General features: G+C 36.6%; 1 protein-coding gene across 1 annotated transcript in view; it reads left to right on the top strand.

Moving 5' to 3' along the window:
- LOC306884204 (protein eyes shut homolog) overlaps window positions 1-19,477 on the top strand; it is a gene marked incomplete at its 3' end in the record, with an annotated part of 93,435 nt that overhangs the window by 8,379 nt on the left and 65,579 nt on the right. The window contains exons 2-7 of the mRNA XM_079439923.1: window positions 253-1,099; window positions 7,051-7,167; window positions 11,003-11,205; window positions 13,119-13,234; window positions 14,979-15,093; window positions 16,699-16,858. Coding sequence (XP_079296049.1) covers window positions 337-1,099; window positions 7,051-7,167; window positions 11,003-11,205; window positions 13,119-13,234; window positions 14,979-15,093; window positions 16,699-16,858 — 1,474 coding nt within the window. The 5' untranslated portion in view covers window positions 253-336. The remainder of the gene's footprint in view (window positions 1-252; window positions 1,100-7,050; window positions 7,168-11,002; window positions 11,206-13,118; window positions 13,235-14,978; window positions 15,094-16,698; window positions 16,859-19,477) is intronic.

The following is a 19,477-nucleotide window of genomic DNA, read 5'->3' as shown; positions in this document are numbered from 1 at the left end:
CTACAGGAACACCATTTGTTGTTTTCTTTTGAAATTTGATAGAGCGTTTGCACCCGGAAACTGTGACGGGTAACATCAGAATATTCATTTTTATGTAAAATAGAACTGTTGCGCTATATATAACTTTGAGATATTTCTGTTTTTCAATTTTCAAGGCAGTAACCATGCTATTTTTGCAACATATTACATTATTGGATTGTACATATTTGCTTACAAACATCTACATGCTTGTTTTCCAATCAAAACCTACAGTTCAGAGTTCCAGAAAAGCATCTGGCTGAAGAAACGCATCAAGTGGCTAAATAAAGAAAAAGTCAAGATTGAGGAAAGACAAACATGAGAAACCCAGACCTAGTTATCATTGCCTTGCTGCTCAGCTGTGTAATAGATGGTACCGTCTACAGCCAGGTAACCTGCCGCAGAGCCACATCTCGTGAATGGCACACTCAGCCAAAGAACATCAGCGTGAGGTGGACCCTCATGGAGAACACCTGCAGCAACTTGACCCAGTGCTGGAATAGACAAACAGAAACAAATGGACGCTTGTGGACAACTGGGCCATATCACTTTCCTCAGCTTTGCCCACTGGAATTTCAACTTGGAGACGTGATGTTTGTTTCTGCTGACAGAACGCTGGAACAATATGGTGTCCACCTAATCAATGTGTCCAAAGATGAGTTTGAAAATTGCTTGATTTTAGAGCCACGAAAGGAGCAGTTGATGATTGCCAACAGTATTAATGGCACTTTGCAAGTGGAATCGAAATGGCTGACGTCTGGTATGAATTACTTCATGGTCGTTCATAGAGGCAGTAGTCATCTGTGTAGGTTTGGCCTACGCATTGCACTTCTGGTAAAGCCTCAGTACTGCCAGAGCTCACCTCTTCTCCGTCTGTGTTCGGGAAATGGTGAATGCAGAACTACATTTAAAGATGATTCATTTAGCTGTCGGTGCCACAAACACTTTTCAGGACATTATTGCGAGAACATTGATGGATGCTATGAACAGCCATGCTTAAATGGAGGCACCTGTCTGAGCAAGAGAACAGCCTACACAGATCTCCCACCTTATGAATGTCTTTGCCCAGCTCCATTTACAGGTGAGGAACTCTATAGTTTGCCAAAAATAACATGTGTCTATTATTTAATACAGCTTTTGCAACTTAAAGGCATATTACAAACTCAATGCAAGTTACGCTCAATTGACAGCTTTTAATTCTTTAAAGACACTTATTTATTATTTGTCATAATTGCAAGTGTTCTACATTTAGCACTGTGCAATTATTTCAGAACTAGAGCCTCTATGGACCATTTATTTGAATTAGCATTTTTAAAATGATTTTATCCCCCCACCATCCCTTTAGTTCTCTAATCATGGTAATTATTCTCATATGTTTGTGTGCCACCTGAAAGCATTCTCTAATTGCGTGATACTTTATAGTTTTCCTCCTCCTACCATTTAATTTTCTTCTCCCAGTCTTGCTTGTCAATAAAATCGGCATCCAAATATTGTTCAAATGTTGGTCTCTTGGTGAGCACCAAGGAGAGTGGAGTATTCATAGTGGTGTAATGTTGTCATACTAGCTAATGTGGTTTGTTTTTATGTCTGCTGAATAATTCATTGTATTTCTGTTAGAAGCACTGGAGGCGTTCCTTAGAGACCGCTGGGTAGCATGTTATCACAACTAGGCCAGTGTGATCTGAGTCACATTAAAGTAGCGAACCGAAATTGATCACAGTTGGTAAATATATCATAACCAAGTCACTCGCTCCATCTTGAGCTCAAAGACATTAATGTTTTGAATACATGCCTTTCCCTTACACAATTTATTGAACCGTTTCGATACTGAAAGCGAATACCCTGCACTTAATAGCATTCAAGCACAATTTTAAAATTCATCTTAACCTACTTAAGTATTATTCATTCAGTCATTTTTTACCATGTCATGTATCACTGCAATCTCTGGAAGTAATCTATAACAATTTTAACTAAATTAAATATTTCATCATGTTTCATTTAATTATTATTTAATTTATTTAACAAATAATTTTGTATTGTAGTGTCAGGGACATCATGCACTCATTATTTTTGAGGGGGCACGAGTAAAGGGAGTGGGGGGGGGGGGGCTCTCATGCTTATCATGTGACACACAGCAGCCACATACCACTGTATAACTGATACAGGCTTATGTCCTACTGAAAAAACAAACAAACAATAAAACCATCACAGAAAATGTTAATGGTTTCCACCACAAATACTATTACAAACAATACAAACCATCAACATTTAACCATTCAAAAAGGGTTTTCTGTAGTGTGTTTTGAGACATATTCCATTAGGATTTATTGGTTTTAACAAGCCACCAATAGAGGGTGACCAATTATCAATAGAGACAAACAGGGTCCATTACAGTTTCCAGTAAAACCAATACTAATTTTGTAATGGTGTCTATTGTTTTTTTTTTTCAGCAGGGGTTTTATTTATTTTATTTTTTATTCGATAAATCCCTAAAATATTTTGCACCTTTATAGATTGTTATTTGGTCTATGGGCGATAGGCAAAGTAGCCTAATACTGTAGGGGAGAGCGGGGCACAAAGTAACACTTTTTGACTTTCTCAAATTGTGTGAACCAAAAAAATGTTTTTTTTTTAAGTAACGACCAAGCGGCCAGCGGCATGAGCTGATCATAGCCTATATGTTTGATAAATTTAGCCTTCTTATTACAATCTTAATCATAATCAATAAAGATGCATTTCTCTCTAAAGGCGCGTCTAATGAGGAAACGGCGAGTGAGGATCAGCAACTTAATCCTTGCAACACAGACTCAGAAAACATTAGTTTATTAGTAAATAATTCAAATATCTCCTTACTATTTCCCGCAGACACATTCATGGTTATGTTTGCTGGGGTTTTGCAGCAAGCTTTAGCCTATTGCTTGCATTTGAACGCAGAACTATTCATCTGCGCCGAAGTCACTTGCGCACGCTGCTGCGGGACACTAAACACCATCGAGCTGCTCTCAGTGGCGGCACGGTCTCCTGTTGTTTCCTAGAGGCGTAAAAAAGTCGGGGCCCATCGGGCCCGGGCCGAAATGCAAGGCTCTAGTAATGACACAGCAACAGGTTTATTTAGGCTGTTGTCTCTTTAAGACCTCATGCACAGATCTATGCTTAATTTTCTTTTTAGGAGCACTTGTCCTCCTAATTTAAAAAAAATTAGGAGCACCTGTAACGGCTAAAACTATGTATTTGAATGCATCACATTATTGCGCGGTGTGCCCTTTAAGAGACTGATCACTTCATTTATAAGGTGCACTATATGGTGATGACGTAGAAAGGACTACATGAGAACCACCACGGATGGTAATTCTGCTCTGCCGTCTTGTTATTATTTTGTCTTTACTTTTGTTTGTAACGCCAAGAAAGAGTTAATCTCTCATGTATGAGAGGAGCGCGTTTAGTACCAACCATTAAAATGTGTGGGACACCAAGTTTTCGTTTTCCGTCTCTTTCATTTCATGGATTTTAAGAGTTATCCGGGTCAGAGCGTTACACACTCTCTGATCAATAATCAAAAATTAGCCTTCCTAATACAAGGTGAAATTTCACTCCTTAAAGTGAATTACAGGGACATTATCTTTTTACCTTTGTAATGGCATTTTTCTAATCTTTTATGTCAAATTCAAAAATATATATTTATAAGCTTTTTAAAACTTCCAATCAAAACAATATAAGGGGGAAGTGGTGTGTGGCCAAGTATGGTGACCCCTATTTGGAATTTGTGCTCTGCATTTAACCCATCCAAGTGTACACAATAGTGAACATACACCCGGAGCAGTGGGCGCCCGGGGAGCAGTTGGGGGTTTGGTGCCTTGCTCAAGGGTCTCACCTCAGTCGTGGTATTGAGGATGGAGAGAGTGTTGGATATTCACTCCCCCACCTACGATCCCTGCCGGACCTGAGACTCAAACCCACAACCTTCGGGTTACAAGTCCAACTCTCTATCCATTAGGCCACGACTGCCCTAAATAATGAGTAGAATAACACAAATAAGTTACCAATCATATGAAATTAGTATTAATAAAAAATTAAATACAGAGGTGGCAGAAGAACACAAAAGTGGCTTGTTTTTCATAAATTCATGTTGAGATGAATGTTTTAAATATAACATGAATATAGAAATATTAGCTAATTGATTTAAATAACTGAAATTATACGTTAAAATGGAAACTAAATCAATCATTCAATTGATTCGTTCGAACGGCTGATTCATTCATAAATGTAACCTAATACATAATAACCTTCTGTCACAATTTTAGGATTGCCATCTTATGCCAAAATAGGCCTAAATAAAAAAAAAAATAATAATAATAATAATAATACATTAAGTCAAGTCAAGTCACCTTTATTTATATAGCGCTTTTAACAATACAGATTGTGTCAGAGCAGTTAACAGTATCAAATTGGAGAATAGAGTGTCAATAATGTATAATAAAAAGATTAAACACTCAATTTTCAGTTAAAAGCATTTCATTATTGAATTCAGTGATGTCATTGTCTAGCTCAGTTTAGTTTAAATAGTATCTGTGAAATCAAATTGACGATAATCGCTAAAGAATCAAGTGTCCCCAACTGAGCAAGCCAGAGGCGACAGTGGTAAGGAACCAAAACTCCCTCTGTGACAGAATGGAGAAAAAAACCTTGGGAGAAACCAGGCTCAGTCGGGGGACCAGTTCTCCTCTGGCCAGGATATTATTGTTTATTTATTGTTTCAATTAAAATTTTAAATGAATAAATGTATTATGTTTCTATTTTTTTTATTGTTGCAATTTCTAACAATAATAGTATTATGTAGTTAGGTATTTTATTATATATTTAGTTATTTTGTTTTATTTTTAGTTTTATTGTATTTTTAGTCGAGGTCTTCACTGGGATATGTCCCTGGGGCTCATCCAGGTGTCCGGCCTCCGCTGATAATCAGGGCCGCAGACATCATCTCCCGGCGCCGATCCACCATCTGATCCGGACACGGACTGAGAAACAGAATGAGAAAGAAACAGACAAACATTAGCGTAGATGCCATTCTTCTTACGATGTAACGAGTACATCGTGTGTTATGAGGAGTGTTGCCGGTTCCGGTTGATCTAATTAATGCAGCCTAACAATCCTTTAACGGATTTGAATAATAGAAGTGTAGTAGTGTGTTATGTGTAAGCCAGCTTAAAGAAATATATTTTTAACCTAGATTTAAACTGACAGAGTGTGTCTGCCTCCCGAACAGTGTTAGGTAGATTGTTCCAGAGTTAAAAATGCTAAATAGGAAAAGGATCTGCTGCCCGCAGTCGATTTTCATATTCTAGGCAGTGTTGGGGGTAACGCATTACAAGTAACGCAAGTTACGTAATAATATTACTTTTTTCAAGTAACTAGTAAAGTAACGCATTACTTTTTCATTTACAATAAAATATCTGAGTTACTTTTTCCCCATTTATTTACTGACAGTGCGCTGTGTGAGCATGCTTTTAATGTAGTACTATACTAAGTGTGAATGTGCATTAATTCATCCCACTCGCAAAAAACTGATTTAGTATTTATCAAAATGAATATGACTATCAGAATATGACGCAAACCTGCAATAATTAAATGTTAAATAACACAAATGTATCTAATCCCATTTTATTAATCAATGTCATTGCTGCTGACCTCTGATGATCCAGTTCCACCAAACTAATAAGCAAACAACAATTGTGCTTCATTGTTTTTCTATTGCTGAAGTGTGTTGAACCACCTTCACCTGCGTTCTACTTTACAGACGTGAAATTACTTTTCCTTCAGTCTGAGGTTTATTCATTACACTTTTTGGTGTGAAAGAGCTTTTGCTATAAATAGAACTTCTTATATTAAAAACAATCAAGCCCTGCTCATATTTAAAATGTAACGCAAAAGTAACATAACACATTACTTTCCATTAAAAGTAGCTAAGTAACATAATTAGTTACTTTTTGGGGGGAGTAACGCAATATTGTAATGCATTTGAGAGTTTTGAGAATGCAGCAGAGGTGTACTGAGGAGCTAAGCCATTCAGGGATTTATAAGTAATTAACAAGATTTTAAAATCTATACGATGTTTGATAGGAAGCCAGTGAAGTGGTGACAGAACCGGGCTAATATTGTCATACTTCCTGGTTCTATAAGGACTCTAGCTTCTGCATTTTGGACCATAAAATGCAAAAATTGTGTCCAAGAGCCAAGATCCTTGCTGTATCCGTGAAACATGAGAGTAGGCAGAACGGCCGTCTGTGAAAATGGAAATTTTAAGTCTCGAGGGGGAAATCATAAAAGTAGTCCAAAGGAATAGTCTTCTGAAACGATCTGAATGTTTGTGGGAGGAACAGAATGAAACGTGTACATTTTCAGTCAAATCATATGAGGTGACGTTCAATTAAAAAATTGGGCCTTTGGAGCCAGGGCTTTTGTGCTCTGACTGCAAACAGCATTGGTTCACGTGTGTCACATGACCAATTGCTTCGGGCACGTTTTAAAAAGAGCGACGGCAGACAGCAATGCTATCTGTAAAAAAAAAATAATAATAAAAAAGGCTTAAATTTTACTCTCCTCCTCACACGGTGCTATCGTATGAATTAAGGAGCTTGGGATGTTGTTTACCATTTTATAGACTACATTTACGACACTTTTTATGTTTTACCGAGCTTGGCATTTAACCACCTTCCACTTTCCTTGTATAGCAAATACAAAATGCCTGGATAATAATACTGCATTGGAGCATTTATTTATTTAATATTTGTTGATATTTACAATGTTTGCTTTATAAGTTCGAAACATACTGCACTATTTAAAGTTTAGCAAACTTAATATTTCTGTAGTTATATTACTAAAGGTAATATGGCGTTATTGAATGGATTGCAGAAAGGCAGCAATCTCTCTAAAAATCTTTCACATTGTTATACATCAGACTGTTCAAGAATCAGATAATGTACTGAATAAATGTGCATGAATTCAATGTAATGTCTATATTTTCACACCCTATAGGTGTCAACTGCTCTGAAATCATTGGACATCAAAATTGCGGTAAAGGGTGCAAAGAAGGAGCTTGTGTACAAGTCTCCTCAACTTCCTACAGATGTGAATGTTTCACAGGATATACAGGCAAGTATGATTTCAGTTTTTGCTTAAAATCAAAAACATTCAGTTAGAAGTCTGTTTTAGAAAGCCACTGCAAATTATGCACTTCACAATAGAGCGATATTTCTTCTGAGGTCCATTAATGGATGTTTAATTTTTTACTGTTTGGCTTCATTTGACTCATTATGTTTTGATAATGAGTCATGTGATTAATGAAGGGTCATTTTGGGTGCCTTCACAATGGCAGCGCAATTATGCAAACTCAAATCTGAGTGAGGCTTTTTCTATCTCTGCTCACATTAAGCTGTCTTTCCTAAGTGAAGAAGCAGATTTGAAAAATGGAACAATTGAAGCCTTCATTTAAGAAAGTCTTCAGAAGATATTTGGTGCATAAATGGCCAATTAATTAATAAAGGCTTTGGCTGTGGCTTATTTGAGTTATATGCTCAGGTTGATAAAACTCATGAAAGAGGCCTTTCCTGTAGAAAAGAGACAGAAATAAACAATTTATGCTCCTGTGTCCTTCCCAATCTGTTTATAAGGCACGACCATGACATGCTTTTGGAAAGTAATGATTCTCATTTGCTTCTGTAAAACCATTGCTTGGCTAATGAGCATCTCACCCACAAATGTGTAACAAAAGTTTCAACGTCCCTTGGGTGTTCCTGATAATAACATCATGATGAAGTCTCCAGTCTGAGGTCCAGGTGGCCTTTGCTTGTTGATTAATTGAATTTTGTGTAGCAGCAGTTTGTTCAAGCAGATAGCAGCCTTTAATGTCATGCCTACAGCTTTAATGCAGAAGAAAAATGTCTAGTTTGTCTGACACAGATTTAGGACTATCATAGTTTATGATGACTTTCCACTCGAGATTCACCACTCACAGTAAAACGGCCATGGAACACTTGTAATCTGCATCACGAAAACTGGCCTCTTTTGAGAATACCATCAGCTTCAGTGTTTAAAAAAAAATTAATATGATTTTTCAAGGGTCTCTAATGCTTTCAGACAGGCAGCATCTTTTTTGAGGATCTGACTCAAATCCTTTTAGTTGTTTGTAAGTAACAATTTCATGTTTGCCAACCTGATCCACACCACATAATTATTTGGTTTGGTTAAAAAAAAAGGTCAAATTGCTTAGGAAAGATTTAAAGTTTATTATTAATTAATACAAATGTATTATCATATACATTATACACATTTTCATGCTGTTCACTTTATTTAAACAATTCATTTTTATTTAGCGCCACTGTATCAGGTGGTGCATCAAACATGATCGCTTCATGTTAAGTTGACTTAAAACAGATACTCTTTGCCGTAACACTGTGTTTACATTCTCAAACAACCTGTTTCAATCAAGTAACTCAATCAAAAAAGGCAGTCAAAAAATGAATTTTGCTGCTTCTTCAGTTTATTTAAGGAAAACACATCAATTATTCACCCAGTTATTGAATAGTGAATATACATGAATGTGTAAATACAGTTAAGCATCTGATGTTTATGTTGTATGATTTTAGCGTCACACAGCTTAAGAGTTCAGCACTGCGGTAAAATGTGACAGCTTTGAGTACCTTCATATTTGCTTGAGTGTAAAGTTCACTTTTGGACATCAATTCTTTCTGAAGTATTCAAAAAATCTTTTTGGGAATAAATTATTTGCGTCTGATTTGCCTTTACCGCAGCTTCATTTTACTAATGATTCAGCTCAATTAGACAGAACTGTTGCGCTTTGACGTCAGAACATCAACACAGTCTCTCACATATTCTTGGAGCACCTTGTAAGGAAGTGAAAGTAACTGGTCTCCAGTTCTGCTCTGTTTGGGCCCCCTGTGGGGCCAGTAGCTCTCTGACTTTGCCCAAGCTGTCACCCCATTAATCATAGTGAAGTTAACGGCTGGCCCGGTAACGACTGCCCTTACGGACCAAAGCCTACACACACATAATAATGAGCCCCACACGTGGGACACTTCAAATGAGATTTTCTTTTGATTCCACTCTCCTGTGTACCTTATTCAGACTGCTAGGGGTGTTTGTATCCGCATGTTACAGAATTAATAGGACATGCCCTATTGGATACACTATTAATTTTGCTATTCACCTGCCCCATGGTTTTTGTGGAAATTCAAATGGTGTAATTGTCTTGTTTCTGAGTGGTTTTAATAGGTTGGCTTCTGATTTGGTTGGGTGATATCTCAAGGTAGTGCACAGCAGGGTGTTTCATATCACCGCTTTTATGATTTTCATCAACCTTCATGAAGTCATCAGCCTTTATCAAACATTGAATCATGTACCTATATGATGCATTACTATTTCAAAGACCTCCTACGAGGAAGGGTTTCCAATAAAAGATAGTTCTTGTGGAAGAATAAAATAATATACTGAGGTTGAAGTTTTTATAATGTCAAGAGGTTTTCATTTTCAATTTCCCACTGTGGATCCCAGAGAAACACTGCAGAGAGACGTACAGTTATACTGACACCCAATGGTGTGTCCTCAAAAGCAGTTGGGCGCCTCTGGGACTGATGACCTTTGTATCATCCTGTGAGCTTAACACGCTAGAATATGCTTTAAAAAACTGAACGACAAAAGGAAAGGAAAACACAGTAACAAGGAAGATAAATGAGTTAGCTCCTGCTGAGGAACATGGAGGGAAAAAAAGAAAAAGCAAACAGACCACCACTAGGGAATAAAATCAAATCATGTTCACCTTGAACCTACAGTGCTGCATAGTCAAGTCTAAATTTAACCTGCGGGGAGCGGAAATCAGATGTTCCAATCCACGGTTACCTTAGAGGAACCGGCAGCCCAGATGTTCTCAGTCCAAAGCCTTCAGCCTGTTTGATTGGGTTGTTCGGTTCAGGGAAGATGGGGACTTAATTTGGACCCTTGAACTTCCACATTATTCCACGCGATATGAGCTTTATGTTCTAATTTTTCATCAGACCAAATGAGAGTCATGGGATGCTGCGCTGAGACTCTCAGTACTGTTGATATGCTGGAGCAATTGTCCGCTGTCATTGCAGTCGTAAAGTTTGAACATTTGTTCTCACTAAGCAGTCAGAAGCTAATAGTTATTATGAAGATGATTTGGAAGCTAAAGAACAGCTGTGTTAAATCAGACTAGTAATGTATTTTTAAAAAGAAATTGTTTCTACAATTGCATTTTTTTAAATTTCTTAAAAGCCCTATCAGAAACAGGTAGTGCCATAATAGGCACTGGTAAACAGAATAACATACTTTAATGAAATAACTAATGATATTCAGCTAAACAAAAGGTCCCGAGAGGGAATGTGTTATTGAAAACCCCAATCTGTCTGTGATTTGATCTTTGATGCAAACCTAGCATAAGTAAAGACAAACCTAATAAAGAAAAGGTGAAGCAAACGTAAAGAAAAGCTTAGATCAAAGTACATAAACAAACACTGACACAAAATTTCAGGTATAATTTTTAGCATTTACACAAAGTTTTCCCACAAGTGAGTTGTTGCTATGCTACAAAGTAACAAAGTTGCACTGTAATAAATTGCCCTGCAACTTGATGGATTTACAAATATGTTATCATAGTAACAGTTTGATTACATTGTGTTTCATAGAACTGTTGTAAAAATTTAAATAACAGGAAGAACTGGAAAATAAACACATTCATTTTATTCCACCTGTTTTAAGACAAAATTACAGACTTACTGATGAATCTTGATTTCATCAATGTGATTTTATGCACAAATACGTGCATACACACAGTTAGCGAATGAAACCCAGTGTCTAAATCAGAAATGCTTTGACAGAACCATGTGTTTTTATTAATTTTAATTATGATAATTGTATAGTCATTCATTCTCAATAAATTCTTTCATTGCAGGTACTTACTGTGAGCGAAAGAGGCTCCTCTGTGATTCAAACCCATGCTGGAATGACGGTCGCTGTGAGGAGACTGCTAATGGATATGTTTGCACATGCCCAGGGGGCTTCACAGGCCTCAACTGTGAGACCACCACTGAGGCTGACAGCTACTGCAAGTCTAACGGATGTCAACTGGACGAAGCTTGCACCACAGACAAACTTGTGAGGCCTTTTCCTTTTTTTTCTTACATTGCTCATAATCATGTTTTTTTTTTTTTGCCTGAGAGAATGTGATTAATTTGAAATGCCATGCAAATTTCTGTGACACTCCTGAAGCAGATCAGCCTGTGTCATGTTGAAGGTTACAATAACCATTAATAATTGTTTTGAAAGCAGAATGGGTATGGCATATGTAACTATTTTTTTGATTGCACTTGAGCAAGCTGTTGCATATTCAGTATAGAACAAAAAAAATTAATTATGGGATATTTGGGTGGTGATGGCACAGTGGATAAGACACATGCCTTTGGTGTGAGAGACCCAGGTTCGAATCCACTGTGAGACACCAATGTGTCCCTGAGCAAGACACTTAACCCCTAGTTGCTCCAGAGGCGTGCGACCTCTGACATATATAGCAATTGTAAGTCGCTTTGGATAAAAGCGTCAGCTAAATGAATAAATGTAAATGTAAATATTTCTGCCATGTTCACTTAGAAATGTTTCCCTGGATTGTTACAGTTACAGTCTGCTGCTCGTGAGCCATTATTGTAATGAAGAGATGAATTTAGAAGAAAGTGGGCCAGTGGCAGACTAATTGTCTGATGTGACCTTCATTTACTCGGTAGTGAAATTCAGCACATAGGCCTGTCCTTAGCAGATTCTCATGAGATGATTTAACCATTTGAGAGCATGGACAGTAAAGATAGACTTTAATCTCTCTCTAACACACATACACACACTCAGACACATTAAATTGATTTGTTTGACATTGATTTGGTCTGTCTGAGACATCCTCCTAAGAGAGCTCATCTGTATGAAAATGAAATAATCCTTCACGCCACTCTAGATCTGCACCGATGCTTATACCGGTGGGAGTCTCCGTCTTTCATCTGGGATTGTTCTCTGCTTCTATTACTCATTTTTGAACGACTGAGTCAGAAATGTTATTGATGTCAGGATTGGTTAGTGCAAGTCTGAGAGCAGAACTGGCTAATGACTTGTCTATTGTACTGCTTTTTCAGTTCTGGATGCTCCAGTGCTGGTTATTTCCTTGTTTTTTCATGATCAGTTAAAAAAATGAAAATTTTAATTTAATTTTGTTTGTCCTGTAGGCAGATGTCCAAGGTTAACAACAGGGTGTATGTGCTGTTGCCAATGCCTGTGTCCAATCTAGTCCTGTTCTGTTGGTCTCAAACTAGGAAGCGACAATGTCAGTGGTTGCAGAACAGGATAACAAACACAAACTAAATCACTCAAGTCTTCAAACAAGTTCATGGGCTGTTACTTTATTGTCTCACCGTACTGCTATGCAGTCCATTATTTTATATTAAATTAAATGATTTCATTAACAAATATAATATATAATATAATCACTTTTGTTTTATGTCAGACCATTAAATCAAGGCCAACTTGTGATGGTGTAAAACTAAATAAATTACTTGGAATGTTTAAATTTGTTATCAAAAGTAGGAGTAAGACTCATAAATAAACATTGCCTATTTGGATATTTGTATATTATTCTTTTATTATCTGTGTCCTGTCCTGTTGCTGTCTTTCTGTTGCACTGTGGAGCTTCTGTCACTACAACAAATTCCTTGTATGTGTAAACATACTTGGCCAATAAAGCTCATTCTGATTCTGATTCTAAAGACTATGATGAACTATGTTTGTTTACGGCTGGGTTACATAGCCGGTTACTGTGTTTGGCTTTCAAATGACTGGAAACGCGAGTTTGCTGATCTCCTGGGACGAGCCCCTGCTCTGGCCAGGCGCCAACTCTATTTTGGTGGAAAAGTGTTAAGTGATGCAAATATAGAGTGTTCAAGCTCACCTTAGTGTGTGATTAGATTTAAGCATGTTTCTCCACTTGACATGTAACTAACCTTCTTTGGGCTGTTTCTTTTTCTTTGATACAGAACTCCACATGTATTTGCGCAGACCTGGAATGTTCGGAGCAGGCGGAGGTGTGTGGCACTTTGCCCTGTCTCAACGGTGGCATCTGTATAGTTCAGAATGGCCAGTATCATTGCAGGTAAGAATGCATGAAGATGTATTAGGTCAGATCCACAGGATTGGCATTACTGATTTTTATGGAATTGCGGAATCCAGACATAAAAACGGAATTTACAATATAACGTTGAATGTGACAAATTTCGGATAGATAAATCAAAAGTAGGTCAGCAGAGGTCAGAGAGAACAATTCGGGTACAGCCGGATGGCTCAGTTAGTGCAGCTTCTCCAGAGCGGAGTGTACAAGCTCTGATGATGACACAGCTATTTCACGATTGGCCAGACTCAGTGATGACAACGATAAAGTGCGTTTCATGTTTATTCTGACACCTTCAGTTCCCCAAATGCTCCCAAAGCAGGGTTTTTATAACAGTGGAATTTATTTCATGTTCTCTTAATGCTGTATTGTGTCATGCTTATCAAAATAAAACTGATTACCAATATAGAGCACACTTTAATGGTATTTAAATACCAATTTGCTGAACTTAATTCTTTTATATACAGGCACTGTTTCTACTTGCTGCAAAAGACTAAAATACCTGGTCTTTTCTTCTGTAGACTTGTTTGGTTGATTGGTTGGTTAGTCCCTGTTCATGGTTTCTTGTTTATATTTTAGTGATTCAAAATAATTTCCACTTTAATTTCCTTGCCCCATGTTTTCTGGGGAAAAAAGTAAGAGAATAGGATTTCACATTGATTTTTTTACATTGTCTTAAAAATAGCCAGTCAGAAATATTCTCCTTCTGAACCATTTTGTGCCTTTGAGTTTGATGATGTCTTTGATGACCAATCATAGTATCTTTTCATAGTTTGTTAATGAAATATATTGATTTTAATTGAATTAGATCAATAGCTTTGTGATGAAACTCTGAATATCATGTATGCTGTGATTGTGTGTTTCTTCTATGATTTTACTGGCCAGAAATAGAAATACAGTCTGTAGACACTGAAATGTTCATTAAATTTCCAGTGGTAAGGTTCAATATTCAGCCTGTGACAGCTTTTGAATTACTTCCTGCTGATAATGAGGGAATCCGCTACAGTTTCGGCTGCTTTATGAGTTCTTCCAGTCCTTGGGGGGTTCATAGCTATGTCTTCTCTTGCTCCTGCTCATCTTTCTAGTTTTTATTAGCAAAGATCACTTGAATCAATACATTTGATGGCCCCTCTGACTAAATGACAAACGGAAGATAAGATAGGGATTGAAAGGGGAAAAATGAATAAAAAATTGAAGGAAAAGCATGATTAGAGGATGAGTGTGTGTGTGTGTGTGTGTGTGTGTCTGTGTGTGTCTGTGTCTGTGTGTGTGTGTGTGTGTGTGTGTGTGTGTGTGTGTGTGTGTGTGTAAAGAGAAGGAGAGATAAAATCAATAGCATTTGGTCACCTGGGAGTCTGTGTTAATAATTGATTGATCTTGCCTGTTTGTGACAGAATAAGATCTCTGAAGTCTTATCACAGCAGAAGGAAGGCTAAGATCTCACTAAGGCCAAAGAAACAAGAGGATATTCTCTATTTATGAAGCATGTGTGCCAGAGGTTGAACATTTAAAAGACATGCCTGTCATGCGTTTGCTTAAAAGCATCTTTTAATATTCCACAAATGTCACCAAGAAGCGTGATGGTCATTATGAGACACCTGTGACATCTAAAAACAAGCAGAAAAGTGTCTGCATTTCATCATATCATCAGTGATTGTTACTCTGGGTCATTTTTACTCTTAGAAGTCTGTTTTTATATGTGGCAACGGTTAATGTATTCTTCTTGTAGATGCCGACAAGGTTTTTCCGGAAAGAACTGTGAAGAAATAATTGACTTCTGCAAGCTGCTCAATATTAACTGCCTGAATGAGGGATTGTGTCTCAGCCTAGTTGGAGGATATAATGTAAGTAACCTAATTTTTCGAATGGTTAATTTGTATGATAAAATACATTAAAACTTAATTTCAGATAGCGTACATTTCTTATATTACTCCATTATGAGAAGGTAAATCAGAAAACTTAGAATAAATGCATATGCTTTGGAAATACAAGAAATGTTGGTGGAGAAATGAGCTCTCTCTATATAGTATATACTGTATAGTTAGATTTTGTTCCTTTGATTTCCTACCCAAAATGACAATGCAAATAATCATCCCAACATGCCAACAAAAATCTCTGCCCATCTTAGTGGCTAATGCACGTCTATTAATTTCTAAGAGTTCTCAGTCTTGCAGTCACATTATAGCATCCTTGATTTATGTTTGTGTCTCAAGGTTTCAGCCATCCTCTTCTATTTCAATATCATCTTTCTGTCAACAGATCTGCCCTTTGAGTGATGTGTCACAGTTATACACTGTCAATTGATGCAGTCGCATCTGTTTTTGTTATGAAGTGCTCTAGAATATGCGCTTCACATGAACTGATTTACTTCAAGTGCAATTTGTTAAACTATCAAAATAGGTTGTTCATATGTGGGGATCTGACACAGTCATGCAAATCTTTGTATGTGTGAATATAAATGCTGTTTTGATATAATGGAAAAAATACTTTTGAAGCAATGAATAACCTATTATTGATCCTGATTTTAAATGGGGGGAGAAAAAGGATTCAAGTTTGGAACATGCTGGTGAACAAACAGTTATTTTCATTTTAAATTTGTAAATATGAAGTTACATTTCATTAATCAGATTATTTAAATGTTTATTTTACAGGTATAAAAAGCACAAAATGAGGCCTGAAAAAATATCTACATTCTCAAAAATGAAGGGAAAAATAGTTTTTGAGTATGTCAGCATTAACTTTGAAAGATGAAGTAAAAGTTCTCTATTTTATGTTACAGTAAGCTGATAATGTTCCGGGAAGCACAAAATGTGTTCTTGAAGACTTCATGGCTGATATATATGACTTAAAATAACTTGGCGAGGGAAAAAAACGACTTGAGAAAACTGCAATACTGTTTTGCATTGGAATTGTAAAGCACTCTTTCTCTGCAGAAGTGTCTGCTATTTATATGAACACTGGTTATTATAAGAGCTAATTTGGTTAGTGTGTGGTTTGGAGACATCTGGTTGTTTAATTTCTAATCACTGTCATCCTTAATTAAAACTTTGACATAGTCCAGAAAACACATTTCTTCATTAGCAAATTGGTGAAGAATCTGTTTGTCATCAGGAACATTTTTCTACTTAAACTTCCTTTTCCCCTCCTTATAATTCTTGAACTCTAATATGCTAAATAATTGCCTTCTGAGTAATGATTCTTAGAATTGCCAAGGACTTAATTAACTAAGAACTCAGATTTAAGGATATTTAGTCAAACTTAATTTGTAGCCAGCAACATGCATAACATACATCAGCCTTTCATCAAAAACTCGAATGCATGTTTAACCAAATTATAAGTGTTTTTTTTTTTTTATTTAATACACAATTGTAGATGCATTTAGTGTTTTGCTGATTGACTGAATATCCAATAATTAAGGTTAATTACTAAAACGTCTTTTTTCCCCACAGTGTCTCTGTGCACCAGGATGGACGGGGGAGTTTTGTCAGTACTTGGATAACGCATGCTTAGCCTATCCAAACAGATGCTTGAACGGAGCTACTTGCATCAGTATGAGTCAGCCAACTGCACCCCCGCACTATATGTGCACCTGTCTCCCTGGATACACAGGTTAAAAGAAAACTATATCAACAAACTCTGGAATATGTTATCCTGATATATGTTTGAGTTTGCACAGAGTTTGGCAGCAGAAGCTTTTTAAAGCCATATTCAGATTGTTTTTTCTACAGTAGGATTGGAGAGGAGAATTATTGTCACGTTTTCATACCATGTCAGAGATTGCATAGAACAAAAATTGTTTTCTTATATATCAGCTATATCCATGGAATTATGAATGTAGAATATAAAATATATCTGCCAGCAACCATATGTGTTATTCTGGTGACATGTTTGAAGAAGTTACATGACATGAATCCCAAAAAAATGACTGAATTTGAAGCAAGCTGGATATAGAATTATATTTTGAATGAAAGAAAAATTCTTGAAATAATATTTTTCATATTTTAGGTTAATTTCATAGAATCCTCTACTTTACCCAAACCTCTTTAAGATAGACCCTAGCATTGATGTGTAACCAGGGCATATGTTCATATCAATATTTATTTTTAAATATAGTTTGTTGTAAACAGTGTGAACATTTAGTGGAATTGGTTGACAATTTAGATGCATGTTGTTGTTTTTCTGACAGTATTGAACTTTCTTATCTGTAGAGAGGAAAATATTCTACCTATCATAGAAAAAAATAGTCATATTTAGTCAATGATGTAATTATGTTTGTTACAAAATTTGTGTTAGGCCCATCCTTGAAATTGCTGTTCAGTAAATTACTCTTCTTGTCATTCAGCATCCTGTGGGCCACGGCCAGTTCTATTTAAATTCCAACTCACAAATTTGAAAAGAAGCCAGTTCTGAATTTTACCCTAGCCTGAATGACACAGTTTCATGTCCAACATCTATATCATCCACTGTAATGTGACTCAACCCGAGACGAGTCTCGCTGCCCTGAGGCATCTCTTTACCGTAACTCATCTTTGCACATTGCCCTCCTAACTGGATTATTCTATAATTTGTTTCATCATGCCTGCTAAATGAAGGGCAAATAGAGGTTAGAGAACACTTAATCTGTAAATCTAACTGGGAAAGCAAGATCTTTCATTAGCTTGGCCACCAGCGCATGAGCACAGAATGAACTATTTGCCTAAACAACCCAGAAACAAATAAACAAGCAAAACAAATGATTTACTGGATTTCATCAGTCGTGACGTGTTGATCTCGGTGGTATGCATTGCAGTTCAGTGGTTTGGCACAGGAAAATGTGACGTAGTCTTTTATAGGCACTTTACATGAATTATAGATCATCTACATTTCATGACACCTATAAACCGTAACATGTTATGAAGCTGTATTATTTGAAAAATGCCGTCCCTGAGAGATTTCTTTCGGTACCATGCAGCAGATCTCGTATTTTCAGTGGGATAATCGCCAGTGCTTCTGTGTCCTTGTTATCACCTCTCAGTCTCCTTGATGGCTCTATTTCCCATCTTAGCAGATGAAGAAATCCATCTTTCCCCATCCCAATCGTCAGCGACAAGAGGCACCTGACAATTTCTGCCTCTCTGTGAGCGGTATAATTTATTAGAATACTATTAGGAGAAAACATGTCACAGCTCAAACCTCAATGTTTTATTTAGTCAACTCGATGATGCTAACGATATCCCATCGATTAATTACCCCACAGACGTAAAAACGACCGTCCCTGTCTCATTTCTCACCATGGTATTGCCAGAAGGCCAATGTGAAATGTCAAGTGCTTTCATTATGATCTTCCCCGAAAAAGTCAGACGACATGTTGAGGGAAGATAATGCGACTTCTCCCACAGCAGAGAAAAGCGTTGGTGAAGCAGATTTTGCACTGGATAAGACTTTCAAATCTTTTTTTTCTACAGCTTGTCTTGCTTTTTCCACACAAAAATTTGATTGATTTGATTCCATGTTATGTTACTTGTTATGTAACTGTGTGGATGAACAACATTAATAGAGATCTGCCAGTGAGTTGGGAATATGACCTTTAGAACACTTCTTGGTTTGCTGTTGGATACTAACTGCTGTAAATATGAATATCAATACTGCCTATAAACACGAAAAATCTGAGATTCAGTGTCATATGCCCTATTTATGAAGTTGCCTAAGGTCAACCTAATTAGTAATTTTCAAGAAAAATAAATCATTTTATACATATTAGGTTAGCATAAAACTTTTTTATATATAGTGAACAAATTAGGATAATTTTTTGTAAGATTTTTATTATTTTTGGTGTTTTATGCATTTTTATTTCGATGGGACAGTATAGACCAATTATATTTCTATGGAGCTATGGAATAAAAGAATAAAAAAAGGTCAATTTGATTTTATATTTAAAAATTCTGACTTTATTCTCGCAATTCTGAGATTATATCTCACAATTCTAATAAGGAAAATCAACTCGTCATTCTCTCTTTTCCCCTCAGCTCTTTTGGCTTTTTTCCCCTCAGAATTGACAAACTCACTATTTTTGAGTTAAATCAAGTTATAAAGTCTGAATTAGGAGATATAAACTTAGTCATGCTGTAACTGCAGTGCTAATACAAGACGTCCCCTGTGAACAGCATATGTGAATATTGTGTAGACCAATTGTTTAAATCAAATTTATGCTTAAAAAGTAATCACAGCAGTTTCATCCATAGTATGTCC

The sequence above is a fragment of the Barbus barbus genome, assembly GCF_936440315.1.
Source record: "Barbus barbus genome assembly, chromosome: 18".
Lineage (NCBI taxonomy): Eukaryota > Metazoa > Chordata > Actinopteri > Cypriniformes > Cyprinidae > Barbus > Barbus barbus.
This window is presented reverse-complemented; position numbering and strand designations above follow the sequence as displayed.